This window comes from Erythrolamprus reginae, chromosome 1, assembly GCF_031021105.1.
Source record: "Erythrolamprus reginae isolate rEryReg1 chromosome 1, rEryReg1.hap1, whole genome shotgun sequence".
NCBI lineage: Eukaryota > Metazoa > Chordata > Lepidosauria > Squamata > Dipsadidae > Erythrolamprus > Erythrolamprus reginae.
Window position 1 is genome coordinate 225,726,533 of NC_091950.1, and position 25,773 is coordinate 225,752,305.

Consider the following 25,773-nt stretch of genomic DNA (forward strand, 5'->3'; position numbering starts at 1 on the left):
TAAGCAAGGAAAGCAATATTTTCATAACTTTTTAAAACATTTTTTTTCAAGCCAGGACAGACTCTTTCAGGATGGTTTCTGAAAACAAGAGTAAAGCTTTAGTTAAATGCAAAGGTTCAAATTCAATCTGCTTATTTTCAGAGGTTTTCAGGGGAATTGCCTCAGAAACTTGAACTGTAAAATACTTCTGCTTGTCAAAGAGACACTTACCCAGCCAGGTGAATTAATACTCAGATTTGGAGTGAATTATTTTCACATTAAGCATTTATGTTTAACTATCTAAATAAAAGAACAGTCCTATGTTAAAGTAACCATACCACATTGAATTTTTTGACAATTTCAAATTATTTCAAAATATAGATCTTCATTTCATCAATATTGATAAAGTGGATATAATATAACAAATACGTCCTTTTATATCCAATCCTTGACTTACAACAATAATTAGGATCAGAAGCTCAGTCATTGAGTGAAGCAATTGTTAATCTCTAGTAGTCCATTGTAAGCTATTATATAATTGCTATAAACATAAATGCAATTTGCATGTGGAAAAAGTAAGTACACCTCCTACATTTATTACTACTCAAATACCTATAATTAGAATCCAGTGCAACAGAACAACTGAAATGTTTAGAATATTGTTATACTATATCTGGGAGGATATTTAATTTGATTTGCTCATTTTTCTTAACGTAATATCCCCGGTTCTCTGAGGTAATCACAAAAAAGTTTACAGATGACTATGAATCTGGAAAGGGATTTAAAAAGACCTCCAAGCAACTGGATATCAATCACCCCACTGTCCACACAATCATCTTCAAGAGAAGAATACTGCCAACTTGCCTAGGCCAGGCCACCCCAGCAAGTTCATGAATACTTAGGCAAAGACCAGGACATCCAGAACAACATGCTCTAAACCAGTGTTTTTCAACCTTTTTTCTTCAGGATAACCCTTTGGTGTCATCAGATTTCTGGCAGAACCTGTACTGTGTACCGGTACTGTTTATGTTCCCTCAAGGCGAGCCCCCAATTTAACTTTCTAACTTTCGTTTTTTAATAAATCGGTCCATGTTAGCGGTAAATCTGTATAGTCTAGAGGACAGAAGGGAAAGGGGGGACATGATCAAAACATTTAAATATGTTAAAGGGTTAAATAAGGTTCAAGAGGGGAAGTGTTTTTAATAGGAAAGTGACCACAAGAACAAGGGGGTACAATCTGAGATCAGTTGGGGGAAAGATCAGAAACAACGTGAGAAAATATTATTTTATTGAAATAGTAGTAGATGCTTGGAACAAACTTCCAGCATACATGGTTGGTAAATCCACAAGAACTGAATTTAAACATGCCTGGGATAAACATATATCCATCCTAAGATAAAATACAGGAAATAGTATAAGGGCAGGCTAGGTGGATCCTGCCATCAATCTTCTATGTTGCTATGCATCCCTGAAAAGGGCCTTCTCAGTGGTGGCACCTTCTTTATGGAACATCATCGCCCCGGGAATACAATTCCCCCACACCTTCTTGCTTTTCCAAAAGGCCCTTAAGACATGATTTTGTCAGCTCATTTGGGGACCTTGAATAGAGATGGAACCAATCAAGTAGTTGACCTGAGTGTGTTGTTGGTAGCATTGGTGAATAATAGTTTTATGTTGTAGTTTTTAATGTTGTAAACCACCCAGAGTCACTGAGATTTGGGCAGACATACCAATATGGGCACAATCTGAGGTTAGTTAGGGGAAAGATCAGAAGCAATATAAAGCCGACAGTTATCGAAGGCATAGCTGCTGCCACCGCAACAAACAGCGGCCCAAAACCAAATATTAGATCTAAGGCAGCAAGGGATTAGAAAGTGTATCACTGTCAAGTTTGTCTTTTTCTCATTTTGCTAATAATTCATAAATCATTGATCAAAGATTTATATCTAAAATTTTCTTCTGATAAGAATACTTTTAGGTGATCTTAAACATTCTCCCTGTCTACTGGTTCTTTAGTACAGCGTTTCCCAACCGGTGTGCCGCGGCACACTGGTGTGCCGCGAGACATGGCCAGGTGTGCCGCCAAGCTGCAGCTGGGCGGGGCGCTGCCGGTACTTCCGTCCTGGGGCTCCCGCTCGCAGCTGTCCCCCGCCTCCTGCTCGATGCCGCGGTTTTCGGCGCTCTCCTGCTGGGCGCCAAAGAAGGAAGGCAGGAAGAAAGAAAGAAGGAGAGCTCTATTCTTCGCGCCTTTTCCCCGCCTTCCTTCTTTGGGACCCAGCAGGAGAGCGCCGAAAACCGCGGCATCGAGCAGGAGCCGGTTGACAGCTGCGAGCGGGAACCCCAAGACGGAAGTACCGGCAGCGCCCCGCCCAGCTGGAGCTTCTCCTGCGTCGACGGCAAGTTTCCTTTGTGGCCCGGCGATGGGAGCGGGGGGCGGGGGCGGCCGCAGTGGCCGCAGGCAGTCGTGGGGAGATGGCGGCGGCGAGAGGGAGCGCTCTCTCTCTCTCTCTCAGCTGACTGCAAGCGGGAGCCCTGACGGTGGCGGTTGGACGTGCTGCTAGACGTCGTACATGCTGGCGCTGCGGGCCTGGCATATACGGTGTCCAGCAGCACGTCCAGCTGCCGCCGTCAGGGCTCCCGCTTGCAGTCAGCTGAGAGAGAGAGAAGGAAAGAGAGACATATAAGAGAGGCAGAGAGAGAGAGAAAGAGAGACATAGCAAGAGAGGCACAGAAAGAGACAGAGCAAGAAAGAGAGGCAGAGAAAGAGACAGAGAGAAAGAGAGAAAGAGAGACATAGCAAGAGAGGCAGAGAGAGAGACAGAGCAAGAAAGAGAGGCAGAGAAAGAGAGACATAGCAAGAGAGGCAGCGAAAGAGACAGAGCAAGAAAGAGAGGCAGAGAAAGAGACAGAGAGAAAGAGAGAGAGAAAGAGAGACATAGCAAGAGAGGCAGAGAGAGAGACAGAGCAAGAAAGAGAGGCAGAGAAAGAGAGACATAGCAAGAGAGGCAGAGAGAGAGAAAAAGAAAGAGAGACATAGCAAGAGAAAAAGAGAGACTTAGCAAGAGAGGCACAGAGAGAGAGAGAAAGAGAAAGAAAGAGAGACATAGCAAGAGAGACAGAGAGAGAGAAAGAGAGAAAGAGAAAGAAAGAGAGATAGCAAGAGAGGCAAAGAGAAAGAAAGAGACATATAGCAAGACAGTGAAAGAGAGAGAGAGAGCAAGAGAGAGAGAAAAGCAAGAAAGAGATAGCAAGAGAGACAGAGAGAGAGAGAGAGAGCAAAGGAGAGAGAAAGACATAGAGGAAGGGAAGGAGGGAGAGAGAAAGAGAGCAAAAAAGAGAGGAAGAAAGAAAGAGGGATGGAGAGAGAGAAAGAAGGGAAGGAAGGAAAAGAGAAAGAGGGAGAAATAGAGCGAAAGGGAGGAAGAGAGAGGGGTTTTTTGTCCAAACTTTTCTTTAGCCCTCCCCCCGCCCCCCCCCCCCCCTTTCAGTGTTCCCCGGGATTTTGAAAATATGAATAATGTGCCGCGGCTCAAAAAAGGTTGGGAAACACTGCTTTAGTACATAATGATAATAATTTATTACTGAGAGATTATCAGTGTGTGAAACTAACATTAAAAATGTGATAATTATATAATTAGTTATACTTCTAAACCTGCATTCCATCAAAGGATAGGATCAAGTCAGCATTGAACTAAGAAAAACAAGATGAGTTAGCAACAATTCCATACAAATTATTAAAACCTTGGTGAAAAAAATACAATGCAAGAGCTTGGGACCTCTTTCTACATTAACTTAACTTGCTTTCTACAAATAAAGAATACATCATTTCAATCAGATGAACTCTAAAAATATTAAAAAGAATCACTTTAACAAGATTTTGTTGTATTTAATATTAAAGTTTCAGAGTGATGAAATATCTATAGTAAATGCAACTTATCACAGCCAGTATATTTTTATAATAGGTTCCAGGAAACAATCATATTTCCTATTGTCATTTTGTGACTGTAGCTACTTACCTATTATATCAACACTGACTTTCTGAAGATTGCTGGCTGAATCCACTATTGAATTCTCTCCTGTATACTTGTTCTGAGCATTAAAACTGCACAAAGGTACATGAGGAGTCATGTGTTGTACAGGCCCCCCATTGACAATTTCTCCAATAGGCAGAGTGAGTTTCTGCCCAACAAACAGTGATTTTTTTGGTTTGGGCACGCTTTCTGGTTCCAAAAAGGCAGACCGATTCAACTCCACAGAACTGTGTATGAGAAGTACAGAACATATTACTAGGTGATTTCAAGATTATAATAAACTAGTTCACAAGATTTCTTTTCAAAATACATCTACAATAAGTCATAATAGTGTCTTAATTTATGTCTCCTTTGATGTGACATTTGGATAATGAATTAATATGAATCTCACTTTAAAACACAAAAGCACTGACACAAACAGTTGCACTGTCTAAATATAATATATTAAGTACATTACATTGTAGAAATTATGTATATAAACAATTAAAAAACAGCTTTTTGGCTTTGTTGAGTTATTTTAGATCACTTAAAAAACATCTGTGACAAATGCTTTCCAATAAAACTTGGCACTTGATTGTAGGTATATAAATCAAATAAATAAATAAATCTGCAGATTCTGTCATATGTCAGGTTTATCACAACATTATTCTATTTTATTGTCCAATCATCTGTCAAAGATTAGTTCAAACTTCTGGGATCTTCAATAATGATCTATTCAGGCAGATGTTAAAATGATGACAGAAAGGAAGACATTAATATTTTATTATACAATGGGAACATGTGGTCAATCCAATATTAAAATTAAACTAAAACAAGTTTTTGTATATAAAACAAAATTGATCATTTGAATAGGTCTTTGGAAATCCTTGATTCATAATCATAAACCGTAATGGAGCCTGCCCATTACTGTTGGAATTGTGACAGATATTAACCCACATGATCACCTCATTTAAACTCATCATTCTGTTACTCAAAAGAATCACTCACCCATCAGATGCCCCCAAACCATAATAACTTATAAAATCAGTTGCTTCTTCAAGGTTTCTAAACATCAACATGCGAACTATATTCTCCAGTGGAAAGATAGTGGATCTCTGATAGTTCACAGTATAAGCAAAATTGAGACACTTTAGAGCATCTTTACGAATCTGAAAAATATTTTAAGAGATATCTTCACTACTTTATAACATTCTATTATATAATCCTAATATTAAAAGTATGTTATGTTCTCTCTGTCAAATATCAATTGGGTGGGGGGAGTTGAATGTTTCATGCACAACTACAATGGGTTGGAAGTTGTATTGGCCATAGATCATACAGCATGGACCTTTTGGGGGGAAAGTATGGCTGTACAAATATTAAGAAGATCATCTTTAACAATAAAGGTTGCCTCTAGTTTATGCAAAAGATAAAGAAGTCTGTATTACTCGTTCTAAAGTATCTCTGCAATGCTATGAATACTGGAAGTTTGACAATACATTGAAAAGTATTCATGTCTTCAACGCTTATAACATATTTATAAGTTTCTTGATGAGAGATTTTAAAGAATAGCTCAGTCTTAACTCATAATATAAATCAAATAAATAAATAAACAAGCAAACACACAAACAAATAAAATAATACCATGTCTATAGTTGTACTAACCATGTCCTTGGAAAACACTAACCGTGGAATAGTATCACGCTTATTAAACTACTTTTAAAAACAAAGTCAATCATTGTCCACCAATGGAAATACTTGGTCTACTGTCTTGCTTAGGTCTATAATAAAATCCACCTGCTTAAAAATACTATGTGGAAAATCATTACTATTAGCAAGATTTTCAGGATTTTATCTGTTTTGCAAAAGGCACATTGATCCATCAGGATGCATAGGGAATTTAAATAGTTTGTTATAAGAATACAGAAGTTGCTTGTTATGTATGGTAATGTAATATAATATTTTTTAAAACCCTTTGCACTGCATAATATTATAAATATTAAAATGATTGTTATTTCTTACCTGATTGAAATAGCAATGCAGTAAGCATGCATTCAGGTAAGATGCTGTTTGAACAAGCTTGAAAAACTTGACAAAATTATTGCTGTTTAATGCAGCAAAGGCTTGAACTGCAAATCTAACTTCAGGGGAGTTTCGTACAGTTGGACGATACTGTTGTACTTCTCTGTTGAGATAAAGATGGAAAAAAGCTTACTTACTTTTTTATTCACAATGGAAGCATGGAATAGATGCATTAAAAGAAGTTGTAAAAATATTGGGACACTTGAGTTTGAAATTCATAGAGAATTATGCATTTAAATTTAAAACTGCCAAAAAATATTTGAAATGTTTTAAAATATATGCATTATTAATGACAGATGATAGCTATGTTAATATTCTGAGCAAAAGCAATGGCTGTACTAATAATTTTTAATTCAAGATGCTGTGAATCAGTGATCTGATCCTCACATAACACCAGCTCACACCACTGTAAGCCAAAAGACATCACACTAAGTAAAACATGTGAACAAATGTACAATTATTATTTATTTATTTATTATTTATTATTTATTATTTGGATTTGTATGCCGCCCCTCTCCGAAGACTCGGGGCGGCTCACAGCAAGTAGTACAAATCATAAATAATCCAATCAGTTAAAATATTTAAAGCTTTAAAAAACCCCATATACTAACAGACACATACACAAGCATACCATGTATAAATTAAACATGCCCAGGGGGAGATGATTTAATTCCCCCATGCCTGACGACAAAGGTGGGTTTTGAGGAGCTTACGGAAGGCAGGAAGAGTAGGGGCAGTTCTAATCTCCGGGGGGAGTTGGTTCCAGAGAGCCGGTGCCGCCACAGAGAAGGCTCTTCCCCTGGGGCCCGCCAACCGACATTGTTTAGTTGACAGGACCCGGAGAAGGCCCACTCTGTGGGACCTAATCGGTTGCTGGGATTCGTGCGGCAGGAGGCGGTCTCGGAGATATTCTGGCCCAATGCCATGAAGGGCTTTAAAGGTCATAACCAACACTTTGAATTGTCACCGGAAATTGATCGGCAGCCAATGCAGACTGCGGAGTTATGGTGAAACATGGGCATACCTAGGTAAGCCCATGACTGCTCTCGCAGCTGCGTTCTGCACGATCTGAAGTTTCCGAACACTTTTCAAAGGTAGCCCCATGTAGAGAGCATTACAGTAGTCGAACCTCAAGGTGATGAGGGCATGAGTGACTGTGACCAATGAGTCCCGGTCCAGATAGGGCCGCAACTGGTGCACCAGGCGAACCTGGGCAAATGCCCCCCTCGCCACAGCTGAGAGATGGTTTTCTAATGTGAGCTGTGGATCGAGGAGGACGCCCAAGTTGCGAACCCTCCCTGAGGGGGTCAATAATTTCCCCCCCCCTAGGGTAATGGACGGACAGATGGGATTGTCCTTGGGAGGCAAAACCCACAGCCACTCCGTCTTATCCGGGTTGAGTTTGAGTCTGTTGACACCCATCCAGGCCCCAACAGCCTCCAGGCACCGGCACATCACTTCCACCACTTCGTTGACTGGGCATGGGGTGGAGATGTAAAGCTGGGTATCATCAGCATATTGATGATACCTCACCCCATGTCCTTGGATGATCTCACCCAGCGGTTTCATGTAGATATTAAATAGCAGGGGGGAGAGGACCGACCCCTGAGGCACCCCACAAGGGAGAGACCTCAGAGCCGACCTCTGACCCCCCACTAACACTGACTGCGACCGGCCAGAGAGGTAGGAGGAGAACCACTGGAGAACAGTGCCTCCCACTCCCAACCCCCACAGCCGGTGCAGAAGGATACCATGGTCGATGGTATCGAAAGCCGCTGAGAGGTCGAGGAGCACCAGGACAGAGGATAAACCCCTGTCCCGGGCCCGCCAGAGATCATCCATCAACGCGACCAAAGCAGTTTCCGTGCTGTAACCGGGCCTGAAACCCGACTGCTGGGGACCTAGATAATCGGCTTCTTCCAAGGACCGCTGGAGCTGGAGTGCCACCACCTTCTCAACAACCTTCCCCATAAAGGGAAGGTTGGAGACTGGACGATAGTTATTAAGTACGGCTGGGTCCAGGGAAGGCTTCTTGAGGAGGGGGCGCACGAGCGCTTCTTTATAGAGTGTTGGAAAAACTCCCCTCCCCAAGGAAGCGCTGGTAATCTCCTGGGCCCAGCTCCGTGTCACCTCCCTGCTGGCCGAAACCAACCAGGAGGGACACGGATCCAGTAAACAGGTGGCGGAACTCACAGCTCCAATGGCCTTGTCCACTTCATCAGGTGTCACCAGATCAAACTCTTCCCAGACAGGTGGACAAGTATGTGCCCCAGTCACCTCGACTGACTCGTTGTCAGCCGACTCTGTTTTACAATTGGAGTCGAGGTCGGCCTGGATCTGAGCGACTTTATCAGCGAAAAACGTGTTAAAGTCCTCGGCACTACTCTGCAAGGGCTCCCCAACTCCCCCCTGGTTAAGAAGGGAGCGGGTCACCCTAAACAGAGCGGCCGGGCGGGATTCCGCTGATGCAATCAAGGCGGCATGGTACACGCATCTTGCCGCCTTGAGCGCCACTTTGTAGGTCTTAATAAAAGCTCTTACAAGTGTTCGATCAGATTCAGACCTACTCTTCCTCCATCGCTTCTCTAGACGTCTCTTTTGGCGTTTCAACTCCCAGAGCTCCTCGTTGAACCATGGGGCTCTACGGGGTCTAGCGCCACGGAGAGGTCACAAAGGCACAATCCGGTCAAGAGCCTCCGCAGCAGCCCTGTTCCAGGCCTCCGCAAGAGACTCCGCCGAACTGTGGATGAGTGCCTCTGGAATAACCCCAAGCGCCGTCTGAAAGCCCTCTGGGTCCATCAGGTGTCTGGGGCGGAACATCTTCATTGGTTCCGCCTCCCTGCGGGGAAGGATTGGAGCCAGGAAGTCAAGCCGAAGTAGAAAATAGTCTGACCATGACAAAGGCAATGCTTCTAAGCCCCTTAGTCTCAGACCATTTCTCAATTGCTCGGAAAGGAATACCATGTCAGGTGCGTTCCCTCCCTTGTGAGTCGGAGCCTGTACTACTTGAGTCAGGTCAATGGCTGTCATGGTGGCCATGAACTCCTGTGCCAACCCAGAGGTTTCACTGAGTGACGGCAGGTTGAAGTCCCCCAGGACAATGAGTCCGGGGAACTCCACCGCCAACCCGGCTACCTCCTCGAGTAGCACAGGCAGGGCTTTTGACACGCAGCTGGGAGGCAGGTACGTGAGAAATAAGCCCACCTGAACCCCTAAGTCCAACTTCAACAAGAGAGACTCACAATCTGCAATTTCCGGAGCAATGAGTCTACGCAGGCAAAGGCTCTCCCTGGCTATAATAGCCACTCCTCCCCCCCCTTCCCTGGGGTCGAGGTTGATGCCATATCTGAAACCCGTCTGGGCAGATTTCAGAGAGAGGAACACCTCCCTCTGGGCCCAGCCAGGTTTCAGTAATACATGCCAGGTCGGCCTCCTCATCCAGGATCAGATCCCGGATGAGGAGAGCTTTATTTACCACCGACCTGGCATTAAGCAGCAGCAACCTGAGCCCAGGGCCAGAGTTACACTCATCACCAGTGCCCAAGATTGGGCTCACAGAGCCAGAACAAGGGACCGTTATTAAGCAACGATCCCTCGTTCCCCTAGAACGGCTAACTCTGTGGCCCCCGCCATATCTGCCTCTCCCCAGCAACACAGGGATATTCCGACCCTCTGCCACCCCAGAGATCGGTGCCCCTTCCTCTCCTGTCTCCCGAGCGTCAGGTGGGCCAAATCTATCATTCACACTACTATCAATCAACTCATCCATACCATAACCCCACCCACCCCCACCAACCCAATCATACCAATCATTCCATTCATACCCACAAGTATATTTACCCCAGTCGCCCATTACTTAGAACACCAATTATATTAAAAAGGAATTAAATTAGTAGCAGTATAAAAATAGCAATTAATAGCGATATTAATATTAAAAACACCATTAAAACTGAATAAAAATAACAATAATAATATTATTGAAGTAGTCTTTTGACCAGAATCAATTTCATGATAGAGTTTTCCCTGGCCTGCAAATAAAACCAGATATGGATAGATATAAGGATTTGATTGAACAATCAGAAGACGCAATAATGAAGTCAATATAAAAGAATGAAAAAGAGTGTTGGCTTACCTGAACACCTATTCTCAGTTGCACCTCTTAACTTTGACAACTTATCATCTTTTAAATCAATATTATGACAAGAATCAATTTTCATGGGTCTGATGAAGGAAGTTTTGCTGATGAAGTACATGTCATAATAAATCTGTTAACCTCATCTCTTTGCTCAACTCTTTGCTTTTGAACTAGCTAACTTACAACTATTTTATTCTGGTCTGAAGAGCAAACTTTTGCAAAAATTCTTGTCAGTAAATTTAGGAAATGTATGAATTATTCAACCTTACTTCTAAATAATTCCCTTTATTACAAAAGAGAAATAGACTCTTTGGGATAAATAATTAACAATGTCTATTTACTGGGAAGAAGCCTATTATCTGGACAATTTAATACTGCTGAACAAAAGCAGCTAACCTGTTGATTTCAAAAACAGGATATAATTTGTCATTAGCAACTAGCAAGAAACACTGTTCTGAGCTAGATGATCGTTCAAAAGAACTAATGATGGATGGTTTTGTCTTTGGCTGAGTTAGATGGTTATAAAGCTTTGGTCTTTTCTAATCTTGCACTATGAAAATCTACTACAAGTTCAAAAAATGTCCAGACATCCTTTGAATATGATCCACAAACTCTTATAAATATTCCCAGGAAATTGTAATAATTAATATTATATTATCCAATATATTTTGATCAATTTAAAATAATAAACATTTTAAATTGTATTTTTGCTCTTACCTATTAATTAATGTTCTACTTTTTAATGCTGGCTTGTCTATCTTTTGGAATGCAGACCAAACAACACTGAACATCCCATCATAGTTACATTTCTCTACATTAAAAATGATTTGTTCTTCTCGTTCTGAATATATGAACAACCTCTGCCGCCAGGCATGGGGGAACTAAGATACACTTTCCCCCTAGGCCTTACAATTTTTATGCATGGTATGTTTGTATGTATGACTGGTTTTTATATAATGGGGGGGGGGGGGGGTTTAGTATTGGATTTTGTTATACTGTTTTACTGCTGTTGTTAATCACCCGAAGTCTGCGGAGAGGGGCGGCATACAAATCCAATAAATAATAATAATAATAATAATAACAACGCAATGAAATGTTTGTAGTGAAAAAAGTAAAATCAATGTTGTAAATATTTAAACAGTCACCTGAGAATATCCCCCTTGTTGAGGTTCAGCAGGACATTGTATCCCCTAAATTCTGCTTCGCCCTTGCAGTAAATATCCTTGTTTGCAAGGTCCTGATACATCTCCTTCAGGCTCTGGAGACATTTAGTCATGTTTTCGTTGTTAATCTTTGCATCAAATGATGACATGGGTTCTTCGCACAAATGATGGGAGCAGTGAATATGAAAACGAGCACATTTTTCAATCAAGGAAACAGTCAGAAGAGAACACAGATGTTGCTGGGTTATATCCTAGCCAAACATAAAATGGTAAAATGTTAGAACTATAAAATTCGACAAAATAAAATTCATCAAAATCTACTTTAAAAATTTATGTAGCTATTCTTAATTATATGTTTCTATAAATTTCAGTTAATAATTAATTGAGTTAATTATTCCAAAAACCTCCAGATGCCAACACAGGAAGTATCCAGTTAATAGAAATCACTTTTTTCACTTGTGGAACAGCCGAAGATGAAAAGGCGATGCAGATTAATCAATATTTTCAGATACAAGAGGAAGTGGAAGTTTTAAAAAAAACAGGCAGGTAAGAAATCAAGCAGAATAAATAGAATTAATGTTCAAAGACAGCAAAAGAGACAGAGAAAGACCAAATCTCAATACTTTGAGATATGTTTATGACTGAAGCCACCCAGAATTACCTTGAGGTGGCCTATAAATTTTATAAACAAGTAGGTAGGTAAGTAGGTTTGAGAATTAAGACCAGGAATGGGTGGCATTTGAAGGAACAGGTAAGCATTATCTTGCTATCTCCACACTGTGGCCTCACTTTTTATTTTGTTCAACCTTACCCTTCTATTTATATTTATTCTGTACAATACAATGTGTTTTTTTTAATGTTTACCTTTCTTATCCCTCGGGTTCTGTTCCAGACAAAATCATACCACTCCCTGAAGTTCCCTTCTCCTTTATCCATGATATGCGTTATTAAATAGTCCATGGTCATGCTTAATACTTCCGAAGGCCTCAGTTCATGTGGTAAAGGTTCTTCCTGGTCTGCAGAAGATCTACTATACTCTTTTATTGCTGCTGCATGGTCAACCTCAAAGAAAGAAAATCATTTCCTCAGTAAAATTCTGGATTTAAGTTTATATCCCATCTTTTCTTCAGCAATCCGGGTTAGCTGAAATGGACATATATTTCATTTTTCCTTTGCAATGACTACCTATAAGAGAGGTTGGGCTGAAAGACAGTGATTTATTCAAAGTCATATAGTGAGTTTATATTGTTCAAAATAGACTCAAAGCTGGATCTTCTCAATGCTAGACAGCACCCTATATAACAACAGACTGATCTTCAAGTTTCAGTTTTAATTTAAGCATGGCTTTTAATTTTTTTACTACTGGTTCTGTGGGCATGGCTTATTTTGTGGATGTGGCTTGATGGTCATGTGACGGTGGGCATGGCTTCATGGTCATGTGACTGGGTAGGCATAGCTACTTGGTCACAATCCTAGTCCTCCCTAAGAGGATTCCTGCATCCGGACCTTTTGCAATCCCCCAAAGGATTAAAGGAAACCAGATTTCATACAGCTCTGAACTCTTAAGGCAAACCAAATATAAGTGGTCCTCGCTTAATGTACGGTGGCTTAGCAAATGTTCAAATTTATGACTGACCTCCTTAGAGCTACTTGACCTGTTTTTGGAGTTTTGACAGCGATATGCACAGACACACCTACACGACCAGTTACAACATCCCACACAGTCATGTGACTGAGGCTTTCTATGTTTTTGCCAGTTTCCAACAATTCCTTCTGATTTCCGTTTAAAAATGCCCATTGTGGAAAATGGACTGGTTTAACAAGCCGTGTTTCTTAATGACCACAAGGTTCATTTAAGAGCCATGGTGTTTGCCTAACTCAGAGGTCTGCAATCTTAAACACTCAAAGAACCATTTTCTTTTAAACAGGTATTTCTCTCTCTTGCCTTTCTTTCACTTCGCCTCTCTCTCTTCTCTCTCTCTTTCCTCCCGCATCTCTCTGTGTCTGTCTCACTTTCCCTCCCCCCCCTTTCCCTCCCCCATCTCTCTTTCCGTACCCCTCTCTTCTCTCTCCTTCCCTCTCCTCTTTCTCTGTGTCTGTCTCTCTTTCTCTTCTTCTCTCTCTTCCCCTCCCCGCTCTCTCTGTCCATGGGGAGGGGAGAAGGAATTTCTGAACTGATGCTGCGTGGTGGGAATCTGACGTCTCCTGAGGCTGAAGAGCCAGATACTGAAGACCAGATGAGGGCAATCCTGCAGTCTCCTCAAAAAGCGCTTTTGCTGAGGAGAAAGGGAGGCATAGTGGGAGGAGGCTTGGCAGGTGTCAGAAGGGCCGCAAGCGCTTTGTGGTTCCTAATGGGGGTGTTGAGCCTCTCCATTGAGGGCATCGCTGGCAGCCGCTTCTGTATTAAGAGGTCTGTGCTCCTCCCACTGTTGCTTGGCCTCCTCAATACACTGGGGCAGAAGGAGACGGTTTCTTTCAATCTGCTGGCTTCCTCCAATCTGCAGGTTATTCGTGAGCACAATGTGTTAAACATGCCCTAAACTGCAGGTTAGAGGCAGCCGGTAGATCCATGGATTACTTGCTCTGCTGCTCGCTGCCCTCAGCATACATTCAGGGAAAGAAACCGCCGCCTCCTGCTTCTGTGGAATGAGGAGGCCAAGCAGGAGAACATGGACCTCCTAACGCAGGAAGGGGCTGCCAGCAATGTCTTCAGATAAAGATGTTGTGACCGTGGAGGCCTGACCCCCCCCCCCCTTAAGAGCCTCAGTTTACTCGTGAGCCCCATTGGCTTTTTTCCCTGCCTCTTCCAGCCAATGTTGTTCATGAGTAAACTGCAGCTGGGATCTCCCCTGTGTTTCTCTTGCAGGCCAGCGGCTGGGTGAAATGCGAAGGGGAAGCTCCAGGTGGAAGCTGAAAGGGCAGCCCTCAGGGCCCTGGGAAAGCACAAACTTTCCGGATGGGACTTATACAAAGCTCTGTGCTGCGAAAGACACTCTCTCCCAGGCAAAAGCAGCAGGGGGGAGAAGCAGCAGCCACTCACCTGGAATGCACATGATCATGTCCTCCACATATTCTCCAGCGACCTGTTTTCTCTCCCTGGCTCTGTTGCTTAGAGAGAGAGAGAGTCTTTTGGAGCACTGCGCTTTGGGTCCCGGTAACTCCAGAAAATGCTGTGCCAGAGAGAAGCAGGATTCAACTTGTTTCTCTTTGCCTGGTTTTCCCGATGGAACTTACACTTACAGGCTTTGTGCTGCAGAAGACTCTCTTGCTCTCCTGGCAAGAGAGCAGGGCAGAGAAAACAAGTCGCCAGAGAACAACGCTCCATGTGATCAGTTTCTTCTCTCCACCGGACCTATGTAGCACAGTGCTTTGGGGATTCATCCGGAAAGCCAGTCACAGAGAAACAGCCAGGTTGAAGGCTGGTATTTTCAGTCCCCATGAGGAGCTGACGAAATTCCCCAGCCATGTGTTTCAAGCCCAGGCTGCTTGGAGTGAAAAGCTATTGCAATAGCCCAGGCTCGAGGAGCGGTCCTCCTAAATAAGCTGCAAAACTGTGTCGGTTCCTCGTGGGCACTGTCATGTCTTCCCCTCTGCCATCAGCTGTGGGAAGAAGGTTAAGGTCTCGAGCCTGATGGGGATGGTGAGGGCCCTGCGGCAAGTTAGGCTGCAGGCAGTGCGGTCTGGAATGGAGCTGGGCCAGGCTATGGCGGCTTACCCAGCCATGCAAGTTTGGTGGTGACAGTGGGTGGGGCTGCAGCAAACTCTGGGGATGGGGCAGGGGGGGCTAGCGCAACTGCGACTTATTTGTAGACAGGAGGAGGCAGATCAGTTGAGAAGCAGGGCAGGCATCACAGGGGAATTGGGAAGAAAGGAGTGAGTGGGCAAAGCAGGTAATTAGATGAGGCGAACTTCTGGTAAGAGCAATGACCGGGCAGTGGGGGGCAAGGGAGCAAGCAGCAACCAAAGGACTGGTTCACAGGTATGGCCAGCCAGTGGTCGCTAACGGTTCGGCAACCCAGACTACCACGTTATTACTGGTTCTATAGAACCGGTCCAAACTGGGAGGAACCCACCTCTGAATGTAAGAGAGGAGCAGGAAAAGATTTGCCAGTTTTACAGTGCTGTTTATAGTTCATTATGGAAATTAATTCATTATATTGTAAAGAATGGTTAAAAAGTAGAATAGTTTATTAGAATAGCAGTAGACTGCTGTAGATTTTCAAACAAGGTCTTCTATCTGTCAGGGAGAACTATCAGGGATACAGTAATAGATTCCTGTCCTGATTACATGTCCATTTTATTTATTTGTTTGTTTGTTTGTTTATTTGTTTGTGTAAGTATGTGATTACATTTTCTACAACAGAATCTAGATTTTGATTGATATGATATAATTTTAAAATAGTGTAGACTATAAATTATTTTATAATTAGTGAAATGAAGAATTTTATGTCAGAAAGAACTCTAGAGAGGCATACCATTTTCAGATTCTGGAATCATTTCCCATATTTTTAAAATATTTATGAGAAAGAAAGACATATAAGACATCACTATGTGCAAACACAAATAATAAATATGAAGTAGGATAATTTCTGCATGGAAAGTATTCAATTATTTTTACCTTGTCCGTTCCTGGTATCACTTCAAAAAAACTTAGTTGGTTCCTTGTTTCTCTCATATAACGTTCTTTTTCTGGACACATATCTGGGCATGTGCCAACAAAGGTTTTAGCTTTCCCAAGATGCATTTGTTTTACTCGAGCTAAATAGATAAGGTATACAGAATTCATTTCACTAGAAGTACACATGAAAAGAGAAGATCAATATTTACAATGATGAAAACAATATGATTATGTCCAGGTACAAGTAGTTCTTGACTTACAACTATGATCGAGACCAGTCATAAGTCATTGTGGTCATATATCGAGGCAACCACGTGACCAGACCCATTTTTCAAACATTTTTCATGGTGGTCATTAAGCAAATCATAATGGTTGTTAAGCAAATCATGCAGTTGTTAAGTGAACTATAAGGTTGTTAAGCAAAACCATTCTTCCAAATGGGTGGTTTCTGCAGAAAACCAAAAACATCATAAATCATGGTCATGTGACCATAGGACACTGCAACCAGTCATAAATATGAGCTTGTTGCCAAATGTCCAAAGTGCACATGCCCACAGGAGGGTGCAATATTTTATAATGACCAAAAGTGCTTTAAAAGGCATAAAGTACCCAATTCCAAGGCCATCGTGATTTTGAATGGTTATAAAAACAAACTGTTGTGAAACAAGATCTTCACTTGACACACCCACACCTGAAACACTTATAAGCAGAAGAACACTGACATTAACATCCCCTAAACTCCGCTGAAAATGTTACCTAGTCTGGCAATGAAATGTTTGGAAACTAACCCACAAACTCTGAGAACAAACCTCCACCCTCAAGATCTTATACGTCATGCACAGTGCCACCTCCCCTGTCTTATATATATAAAGTGATATAAATATAAATGTTTTCCAAAAATAAACTTACTCCATTTTCATGGGAAAATGACCATGTTTAAAAATGCTTCATAAAATGAATTGATAACTTATCCGTAAAATGTACAATTAGTAAAATCGGAATTTTACTATGTACAATTAGTAAAAGTGTAATCCCCACAGCCGCCCCATCCCGCTGCCAAAATCCCCTCTAGCCTACCACTTCCTTTGCTCCATCTCGCTCCCAAAATCATCTCTCCAAAAGCTCCCTACACCACCCCAAATCGCTCCCAAAATCACCCCTCCAAAAGCTTCCTACACCACCCCAAATCGCTTCCAAAGTCTTCCAAAATCACCTCTCCTTTCAAACTGCCTCGTTTCTCCTTGTTGCCTTTCTTCACTCCATTTGCCTTCGTTAGGACCTTGATTTGGGGTGGTATAGGAAGCGTTTGAAGGGGTGATTTTGGGGGCAATTTGGGGTGGCAAAGAAAGTGGCTGGAGGGGTGATTTTAGGAGCGATTTGGGGCAACGTAGGAAGCTTTTGGAGAGGTAATTTTGGAAGCCATTTGGGGTGGCATAGGAAGCGTTTGAAGGGGTGATTTTGGAGGAAATTTGGGGTGGCATATGAAGCGTATGGAGGGGTGATTTTGTGAGCAATTTGGGGTGGCGTAAGAAGCTTTTGGAGAGGTGATTTTGGGAGAGATTTGAAGTGGCGTAGTAAGCGTCTGGAGGGTTGATTTTGGGAGAGATTTGGGGCGGCGTTCGCCTTCGTTAGGACCTCCATTCCTCACTTCTCCTCGCTGTCCGTCTCCACTCCGTTAGCCTTCACTTTGTCCGCCTGCCACTTTTTTTTAAAGTCTTAAAGTTTGGATTTTCCTAATGGGTTTGCACGCATTATTTGCTTTTACATTGATTCCTAAGGGAAACATTGTTTCATCTTACAAACATTTCTACTTACGAACCTCGTCACGGAACTAATTAAGTTTGTAAAACTAGACATCACTGTACTATAATATTGTATATCAATAATATCCTCATTGCTGTGTTACAATAATTATATGGCTTCATGACTTCACAAATATTCTCATCCAATTTATATTTCAAGTATCATTATCACAGCACTTCAACAACTCTTACCTTGACGCATAATTTTATCTCTCTGATCTAAAAGTCGGTACTTATCCTCAGAGGTTTCTGCTACCATTCCTATAAGACTAGTGAAGGAAGAGACTGACACTTCTGCATTCTCTGAGCCCTGACCTTCAGATCCACAATCAAAGGCATATGGCTCAAATTGCAAAGACTTTTTAAGGCCAGATTTCTTAGCTGGAGAACTATAAGAAACAAGACATAAAGAAAGTAATATTTCTTTACTTAGTGCCTAAGAGAGCACATGACCTTTTTTATGGCAACAATACAGTCTCTGAGTGTGTGTGTGTGTGTGTGTTTAGAGTATATGGATTAACATAAAATGTACTGGGTACCAACTACCATATTTCTCTGAAAATAAGACCATGTCTTATATTTTTTTGAACCCTGAAATAAGTTCTTGGCCTTATTGCGATGACTCAAAAGCCCAACTGGGCTTATTCTCAGGGGATGTCTTATTTTGGGGAAAACAGGGTAATAGAAAATTACTCACATGGGGAAATCTGCTATATCTCCAATTCTAAAGGGAAGGGTGTAAGGCTGTATTATAAATGAGGGACAGTTCACAGAAATACACTGTCCAATTAATATGGAGATACTCAAACTGGGAAAATGCCATGCTTAGTGAAATAGGATATCAATCTTACCTAGCATAGAACAATTTCTTGTGTTCAAATTAATTATATATCTAATTTTTTTTAGAAGTGATTAGCCAATTTATGTCTTCTTCATCACTAGAACAACACATTATTAAAGAGTAAGAAATATCTTCTCTGTATATTTTACTGAATAATTATAATGGCAACTGCCTTAGAAGCTGTAATTGTAAACATTCCCTTAAATATAATTATCCAAATTTTTGATAATATATTGCAATGTAAAATGAAACAAAAGTTGGTTTCTTTCACATTTAGCTTGGCATTAACCTTCCTAATTTTCAATTGATCACAAATATCTTATCATAAAACAATCCCTCTGAGTGGCAGTTCTATTCAAACCTACCAAGCCCAGTGTTCCCTCTAATTTTTTGGGGGGGTGGGCGGAAAAGTATAGTGTCTGAGCGGCAGTCCCTTTGGGACTGGGCGGCACAGAAATATTAAATAAACAAACAAACAAACAACCCCCCCCCCCAAAAACCCACCCTGTTTTGCCTCAGAGAATTTCAAAATAAAATACTGTACTGTTGGACTATAACAGTGAGCTCATAATAGGGCAACTCTATCAATATCAAAATGCCACTTAAATAGTTGAGCTACTTTCAAACTAGATTTTGATTTTCTTTCTCTCTTCCTTACTCCCATTCTTTTTCTTTCTCTTTTCCTTCCTCTCTCTTTTCTATCTGTTTCTCTCTCTTTCTCTCTCTCTCCTTCCCTCTCACTCTTTCCCTCTCGGCTTCTGGGCAGGTTTGGAAAACTCTGAGTTGATGATGATTTTTAAGTGAGCAATTGCTCACTGCTCAGCTTAGAGGGAACTATGACCAAGCCTACAGCAAACTCAAAATGAATACAACATAAAGGCATAATACAAGTAGACATAAAGGCATAATACAAGTAGTCCACAGAACTACCCTTCTAAATGTTGTTATAAAATAATTTACTAAATATATAAAGTGTCTAGTAATTTTATTTCACAAAGACTATTGTGAAATGCATACCTCTTGTTTGACAGATTTCCACTTCCAGTGGGGCGAATTAAGGTTTTAGAAAGCTGATGACTCAGTTGTTCACTGCTTTGCCTCCCATCATCTTCATCTAGCTTCTCCTCCTTAGGTGAATAGTCTTTCTTATTAGGACCTTTCCACATTGAGAACACAAAACAGATTAACATATTTTCCTACTTAACACTACCATCAATAAGTGTACAGCAATTCAATATGTTTAAATATATCACAAAATCTACCCCATAATGACAGAAATAAATATATAAAAGCAGACATATGAAGATGAAAAATATGATATGTGCCATTCCTTTCTCTTTAGTACAGACACATTTCAGTCGATTCACTGGACAATGAAAATTTTGCTTCCTGAACACTTTGGGGGATATCATATAGTTTTTGTCTGCTAATCATGAAAACAACCTGTAATTTAACCTATTACATACCATTGCATAGAATCTTCTATTTTTACACAATAGAAATGTGTATCCTTCATTACCTATGAGTTATGTTCATATATGAAACAATCATACAGAAACATAGAATTGTTGAAGCCCATTCAGTACACTAAGTGCAACTGGAATAACTGTGGAGATACAATAGTGGATTTGCTGTTTGGAAAGCAGTTAGGATATACCAAATATTATTGTTACATATTCAAATGGTACTGTGTTGCAAGAAATTACATTAAAAAGGAATGGCCACTCCAAAATAATTTGGTTTCAGGACAGAAAAATGTGACACATGAGCCACTTGTTGACCCAACAAAGATATTATTGTTTCCACTGCACAAAAACTCTGATGAAAAAATTTGTGAAAGCAATAAACAAGAACAGGGAAGGTTTTTATTATTTGTAATACAGTATAGTGATACGTCTACCTAAGAACGCCTCTACTTAAGAACTTTTCTAGATAAGAATCAGGTGTTCAAGATTTTTTTGCCTCTTCTCAAGAACCATTTTCTACTTAAGATCCCAAGCACGGGGAAAAAATCCTGCCATTTCCCCTTTAATCCCAGCAATCTCAGGCTTTTCTGGGCTGCCAGAGGAACCTTTCGGTGGCGCTTAAGGAGGCTTTGGCAGTCCACAGCAAACAAAGCATTTTTCTTTCTCTGGGCACTTGGAGGGAATAAACCTCTGCCAGCGCCCAGAGAAAAGAAACGCTCCCTTCGCTCTGGGCAGCCCAGAGCGAAGGGAGCGTTTTCCTTTCTCTGTGTGCTTGGAGAGGGAATAAACCACTTTGCTGTGGTGACTCCCTCGCGCTGCCTCCCATACACATGCTTAAAGATTTCCCTAGGACACTGACACAATGGAAAATCAATGCCAGACCAATTGGAATCCATTAATGCTAATTATTGTTGGAACTGCTGCTAAATGTATCAGGTACCAAATACAAACAAAAAGCAGCAGAAAACTTTTATCCCTGTTGAACTCATTTAGTATGTTGGAAACATTATGTCAGGGGTCCCCAGCCCCCGGTCCACATGCCAGAAACTGGGCTGTGCAAACAAACAAAAACCCATCTATGGGATACAGGCAGCAAGCAAAACCATGCCCCCTCCAGTCCACAGAAAAACCTCTCTCCCCGGAATCAGTCCCTGGCACCCAAAAGGTTGGAGGCCACTGCATTATATGATTAAATACATTACAGTCATTAAAAGTTAATGTTATATTTGTCAATATACACTGCTATTCTAACATTTTATTTTGAACATTTTAGTCTGAAGGACTCTATCATATCACCAAAAGTTTTTCAGGAAGCCAAACTTTTTGGGGGGAAATGTTGTCCAGTGTTTCTAATACAATGAATTTATTTTGGAAACATTATGAAACATAATCTAAAAAATGAAACATATTGGAATTAATTTAAAATGTAAACATATGCAGACATTGTTAAGGTAAGTTAGGTAATAGTACAGAACAATAACAATGACACAAGTAATGATTAATTAAAGGCTGTATTGAAAGTTTTTCATGCAGGAAGAAATGATGCGGAAAAGCTAAGGAGATGCTTATGCATATCTCACTAAGTCACAGATTCTAATACAAGGTTAAAACATTTACAGTAGCGAAACAAAAAATGAAACAAAAAATATTTACAATATTCTGATATCTGATCTTTAAAACAAAGTAGCTTACTTGGTTTCTTTTTATGCCAATTTGTCACTATATCTTTGTGTAAGTCTTTTATTTTCTTTCTAGCCAAAACAGCAGATGCCTAGAGGGGGGGAAAGGTTAATTAGAAACAGTGTGGCATATAAAATGGTATATAACATTATTTAATGACAGCATCTATTTATTATATAAGGAAGAGTTTTAACAATTATTCACTTTATGCAAAACAGTATGACATTTCTTATGCAAGCAAACCCTCCAATATTACACTAGAGACAAGGTTTATATTACAACTTGAGATAAGTTGCATATACATATTGAGGAACAAAATAAATCAAATTATTAGAATAAGGAAATCAAAAAGTAAAGTAGCAAAATCGCAACTAAGAATAACTCTCATCTGACATTATATGAACTTTCTTTCCCATAATTTGGAGGCTGAATATATAATGTGAAATAAATAGTCACCATTTCCATAAAACATGTATTATAAACTGCAGCTCAGAATGGCCACTGATAGCCCAATAACGATAATGATAATAATGTGACCTAAAATGGTCACCTAACATCAAAAACATCATCAAAAAGTACAAGGAAGAAGCTGCTGATACAGTTCTACAGAGAAATCATTAATCCTGTCATCTGCACCTCTATAACTGTCTGGTTTGGTTCTGCAATCCAACCAGACACAGACTTCAGAGGATAATCAAGAACTGCAGAAAAAACAATTGCTGCCAACCTGTCTTCCATTGAGGACCTGTATACTGCATAAGTCAAGAGGGCTGTGAAAATATTTACTGACCCCTCGTACCCTGGACATAAACTGTTTCAACTCCTACCCTCAAAACGTCGCTACAGAGAACTGCACACCAAGACAACTAGACACAAGAACAGTTTTTTCCCCAAACGCCATCACTCTGCTAAACAAAAAATTCCCTCAACACTGTCAAACTATTTATTAAGTATGCACTACTATTACTATTAGTTTTTTCTAAACATTCCTATCCCCCATCTCCTCCCACTTATGACTCTATGACTCTAACTTGTTGCTTGTATTCTTAAGATTTTTATTAATATTGTTTCCAGATTACTTATTGGACCTCATGATTCTCGACAAGTGTATATTTTCTTTTATATACACTGAGAGAATATGCACCAAAGACAAATTTCTTGTATGTCCAATCACACTTGGCCAATAAAGAATTCTATCTATCTAATTTTAATGAAATGTGTGTTTAATTGCAACCTAAATAGTATAACCAACATTAAATTGCAAAATATCATGGTAGATAACTTTAGAAGCATATTAAGTAAATTTCCCAGTAGTCAGTCTAATATATACCCTCTATGGCTATTAATCTTTTGATATTTTAAAACTCACATGATCAAAACAGCGTATAATGGCTAACTTTTTATTACGATTGGTACGGATTTGTTGGATTTTAATAAACTTCTCAAAGTGTTTGTGAAGAACATTTCTGTCATTTAGATGAGCAGGAATATTTTTACACTGGATGGCTGTCAGTTCACTTGGCAAGCATCCAAGGCTTTCTATGCTCCCAGTGCTCCGATTTCGACGCAAAGGGTTTGAAGTAGCAGAATCTAGAAGTAATTGAATATTGATTAAAAATAAGCATGTATATTTCAACATCAAATCTATCTATCAAGTAAAATACAAAATGCTCTACTTATAAGCATACTGCTGCTTACAATGTAATTAATTGCAACCACTTCCATTTTCATTTGATAAATTCTTGTTAAGCTGTGCTACCTACCATGTTTCAATTTCCCGTTTTCTTCTTTTCTTAGTGTCGATATTGGTTTAGCCATTATAAAGGCAGACTGACTTCCCCCTGCTACACTTGCTGCTACCATTTCTCCAGATTCAATGGGAGCACGCTCAATTTTGGATTCCTTTTGGTTGCTTTTCAGAACATCTTTTAATGCTCTACTAAATAGACCTTGTGTATGTGGACGATTCAGTCTAACAGGACGTTTATTAGAAGCATGATCACTCCTCAATGGAGGTTCTAGTTCATCAGTATCATAATCATGATGTCTTGGAGAATGCTCTTGTTCTTCTTTCCTTTTCATTCCTTTCCCAAGAGTGGGAAGTGGCTCACTTGGGATGAACAAATCTTCATGTTCCACCTTGTTAGTTTTGTTAATTGGGAAAGTGTCTCTCAAAGGCAAAGATGAGTTTGAAAAAGAAGAAAAACTACTACCAGGACTTGTAAAGAGAGATTTCTTTTTATCATCTGGCAGAGTACTACTTGGTAAAGAAGTACTGAAAGAAACTGCTGAAGTACTGCTACTATTGATTGGATTGGAAAAACTGAAACCGGTATTACTTGAATCACTGCTTTCCTGAGAAATGACAAAGGGGGTTAATTTTCCAGGTCCTGCACCACTTGGAAAAGATGTAAAAGAAGAAACAGTGGAAGTTGGTATTTTCTCTTGTTCTGAATTAGTCCCAAAGATAGGTTTGAACACTGCATTTTCAGGACTTTTGAAACTGAAATCTGATCTCACAAAACCACTACCTGACGCTTCTCCAAGCACAGTTCCAAAAGCAGAAGTACTCTGAGAATTTCCAAGATTTGTGGGTGGTCTGAAACTAAATCCAGATTTGCTGGGAACAGAAGCAGTCATTGGTGTGGAAGTCACAAATGATGTTGTTTGTCCAAGAGAATAAGACTGTGTAAATCCTGGAAGTTGCCCAAATCCTACGCCTTGCCCTGAAGAATTATGCAGTCCTGAAGTAATAGTAAAGTCAGTAAATCCTGGATTCTTTACTCCTCCGCTGTTCAATCCAAAGACAGAGAGCTGATTGAACTGGAATGATGGCTGACTTGAAAACATTCCAGTTGACACACCAGGTGATGCTTGAAAACCTCCTGAAGGCTGTCCACTGAAAGGAGTATTTGGATTCATGTTTAATGTTGTTAATATATAAAATAGCTTTTGTTTAGATTCCTTTGGCTTTCATCTTCTAGTCCTAGAATATACAAGTTAAGTCATAAAATTAATAAACAAAATCAATCTTTTTAAGATGAGAGGTTTTTTTAAAAAAAAGAAACATAGCACTGTGTTTTTAATTTTTTTATTCCATTTCTATCCTACTGTAATCCAAAGCAACTCTTGCCTTGGTTTGCAATATTCTCCAACAAGATATATTCCAAATTAAGAACTTAATTGCGCTATCTACGTAGGATGTACCTCAAATGCCTCTGATCTGCAGCTAAGATACAAATGCAACATAGTCATCTCATTAAAATGAGTCTTGATTTAAATAAGTTTTTCACAAACTGTACAACTCACTAGAAAACACAGGGCACATCACTATCAGTTCTCTTACTGTTAAATTTAATTTGAAACTAAACTACGATTTTAAATACAAGTATCTTTCCATAAATCACTTGTAGAATGATAACTCTTTATTATTCTGGATACAAGCCCAAATAGTTATTTAAAATAATGGTTTAAAAAATCTAGTTATAAAGAAAGAAAAAAAGGGCTACTCAAATCTACACAAATATATATGGTTTTATTCTCATAGAAAATGATCTTCAGTACATATGCAAATAGTATTAGGACTAGATTAGTTAACTCCCACAATGATAACTAAATTTATTTCAGTTAGTCCTTCCATCCTCTTCTGAAATAACTTCTTGAAAAATGTATTAAAGTATTGTTACCTAACATGAAAAATGAATCAGATGAAGAACCGGGGATACAAAGTTAAAAGGAAAAAAAAGAAAGAAATTAAGAAAAGGAGAATGGAAATGTAAAAAAATGGATGATTGTTTTGGGGGGAAGAAAGAATTCCCCCCCCCCAATTATTATGCAATATTTGTTTATGATGAGTACTAGTAGTGAAAAAAAAGTTGATGGAGAGAAATAGAATTTTTTAATATATTATTTAGCATGTTTGTGAATACATTTGACCCTAATAATCATTGATAGTGAATAAGATCTATTTAAATACTTAAACATTTAATATAATTAC

At 40.0% G+C, this 25,773-nt stretch overlaps 1 protein-coding gene across 3 annotated transcripts in view; it reads right to left on the minus strand.

The window, feature by feature from the left end:
• Positions 1–25,773, minus strand: part of MCM3AP (minichromosome maintenance complex component 3 associated protein) — a 63,477-nt gene that overhangs the window by 36,166 nt on the left and 1,538 nt on the right. For all 3 annotated transcript variants that reach the window (XM_070732307.1, XM_070732308.1, XM_070732309.1), the window contains exons 2-12: positions 23,540–24,762; positions 23,146–23,366; positions 21,789–21,867; positions 19,648–19,786; positions 17,982–18,178; positions 15,988–16,127; positions 12,234–12,431; positions 11,352–11,620; positions 6,012–6,174; positions 4,998–5,158; positions 3,996–4,237 (exon numbers count right to left, since the gene is read on the minus strand). In XM_070732307.1, coding sequence (XP_070588408.1) covers positions 3,996–4,237; positions 4,998–5,158; positions 6,012–6,174; positions 11,352–11,620; positions 12,234–12,431; positions 15,988–16,127; positions 17,982–18,178; positions 19,648–19,786; positions 21,789–21,867; positions 23,146–23,366; positions 23,540–24,698 — 2,968 coding nt within the window. In that variant the 5' untranslated portion in view covers positions 24,699–24,762. The remainder of the gene's footprint in view (positions 1–3,995; positions 4,238–4,997; positions 5,159–6,011; positions 6,175–11,351; positions 11,621–12,233; positions 12,432–15,987; positions 16,128–17,981; positions 18,179–19,647; positions 19,787–21,788; positions 21,868–23,145; positions 23,367–23,539; positions 24,763–25,773) is intronic.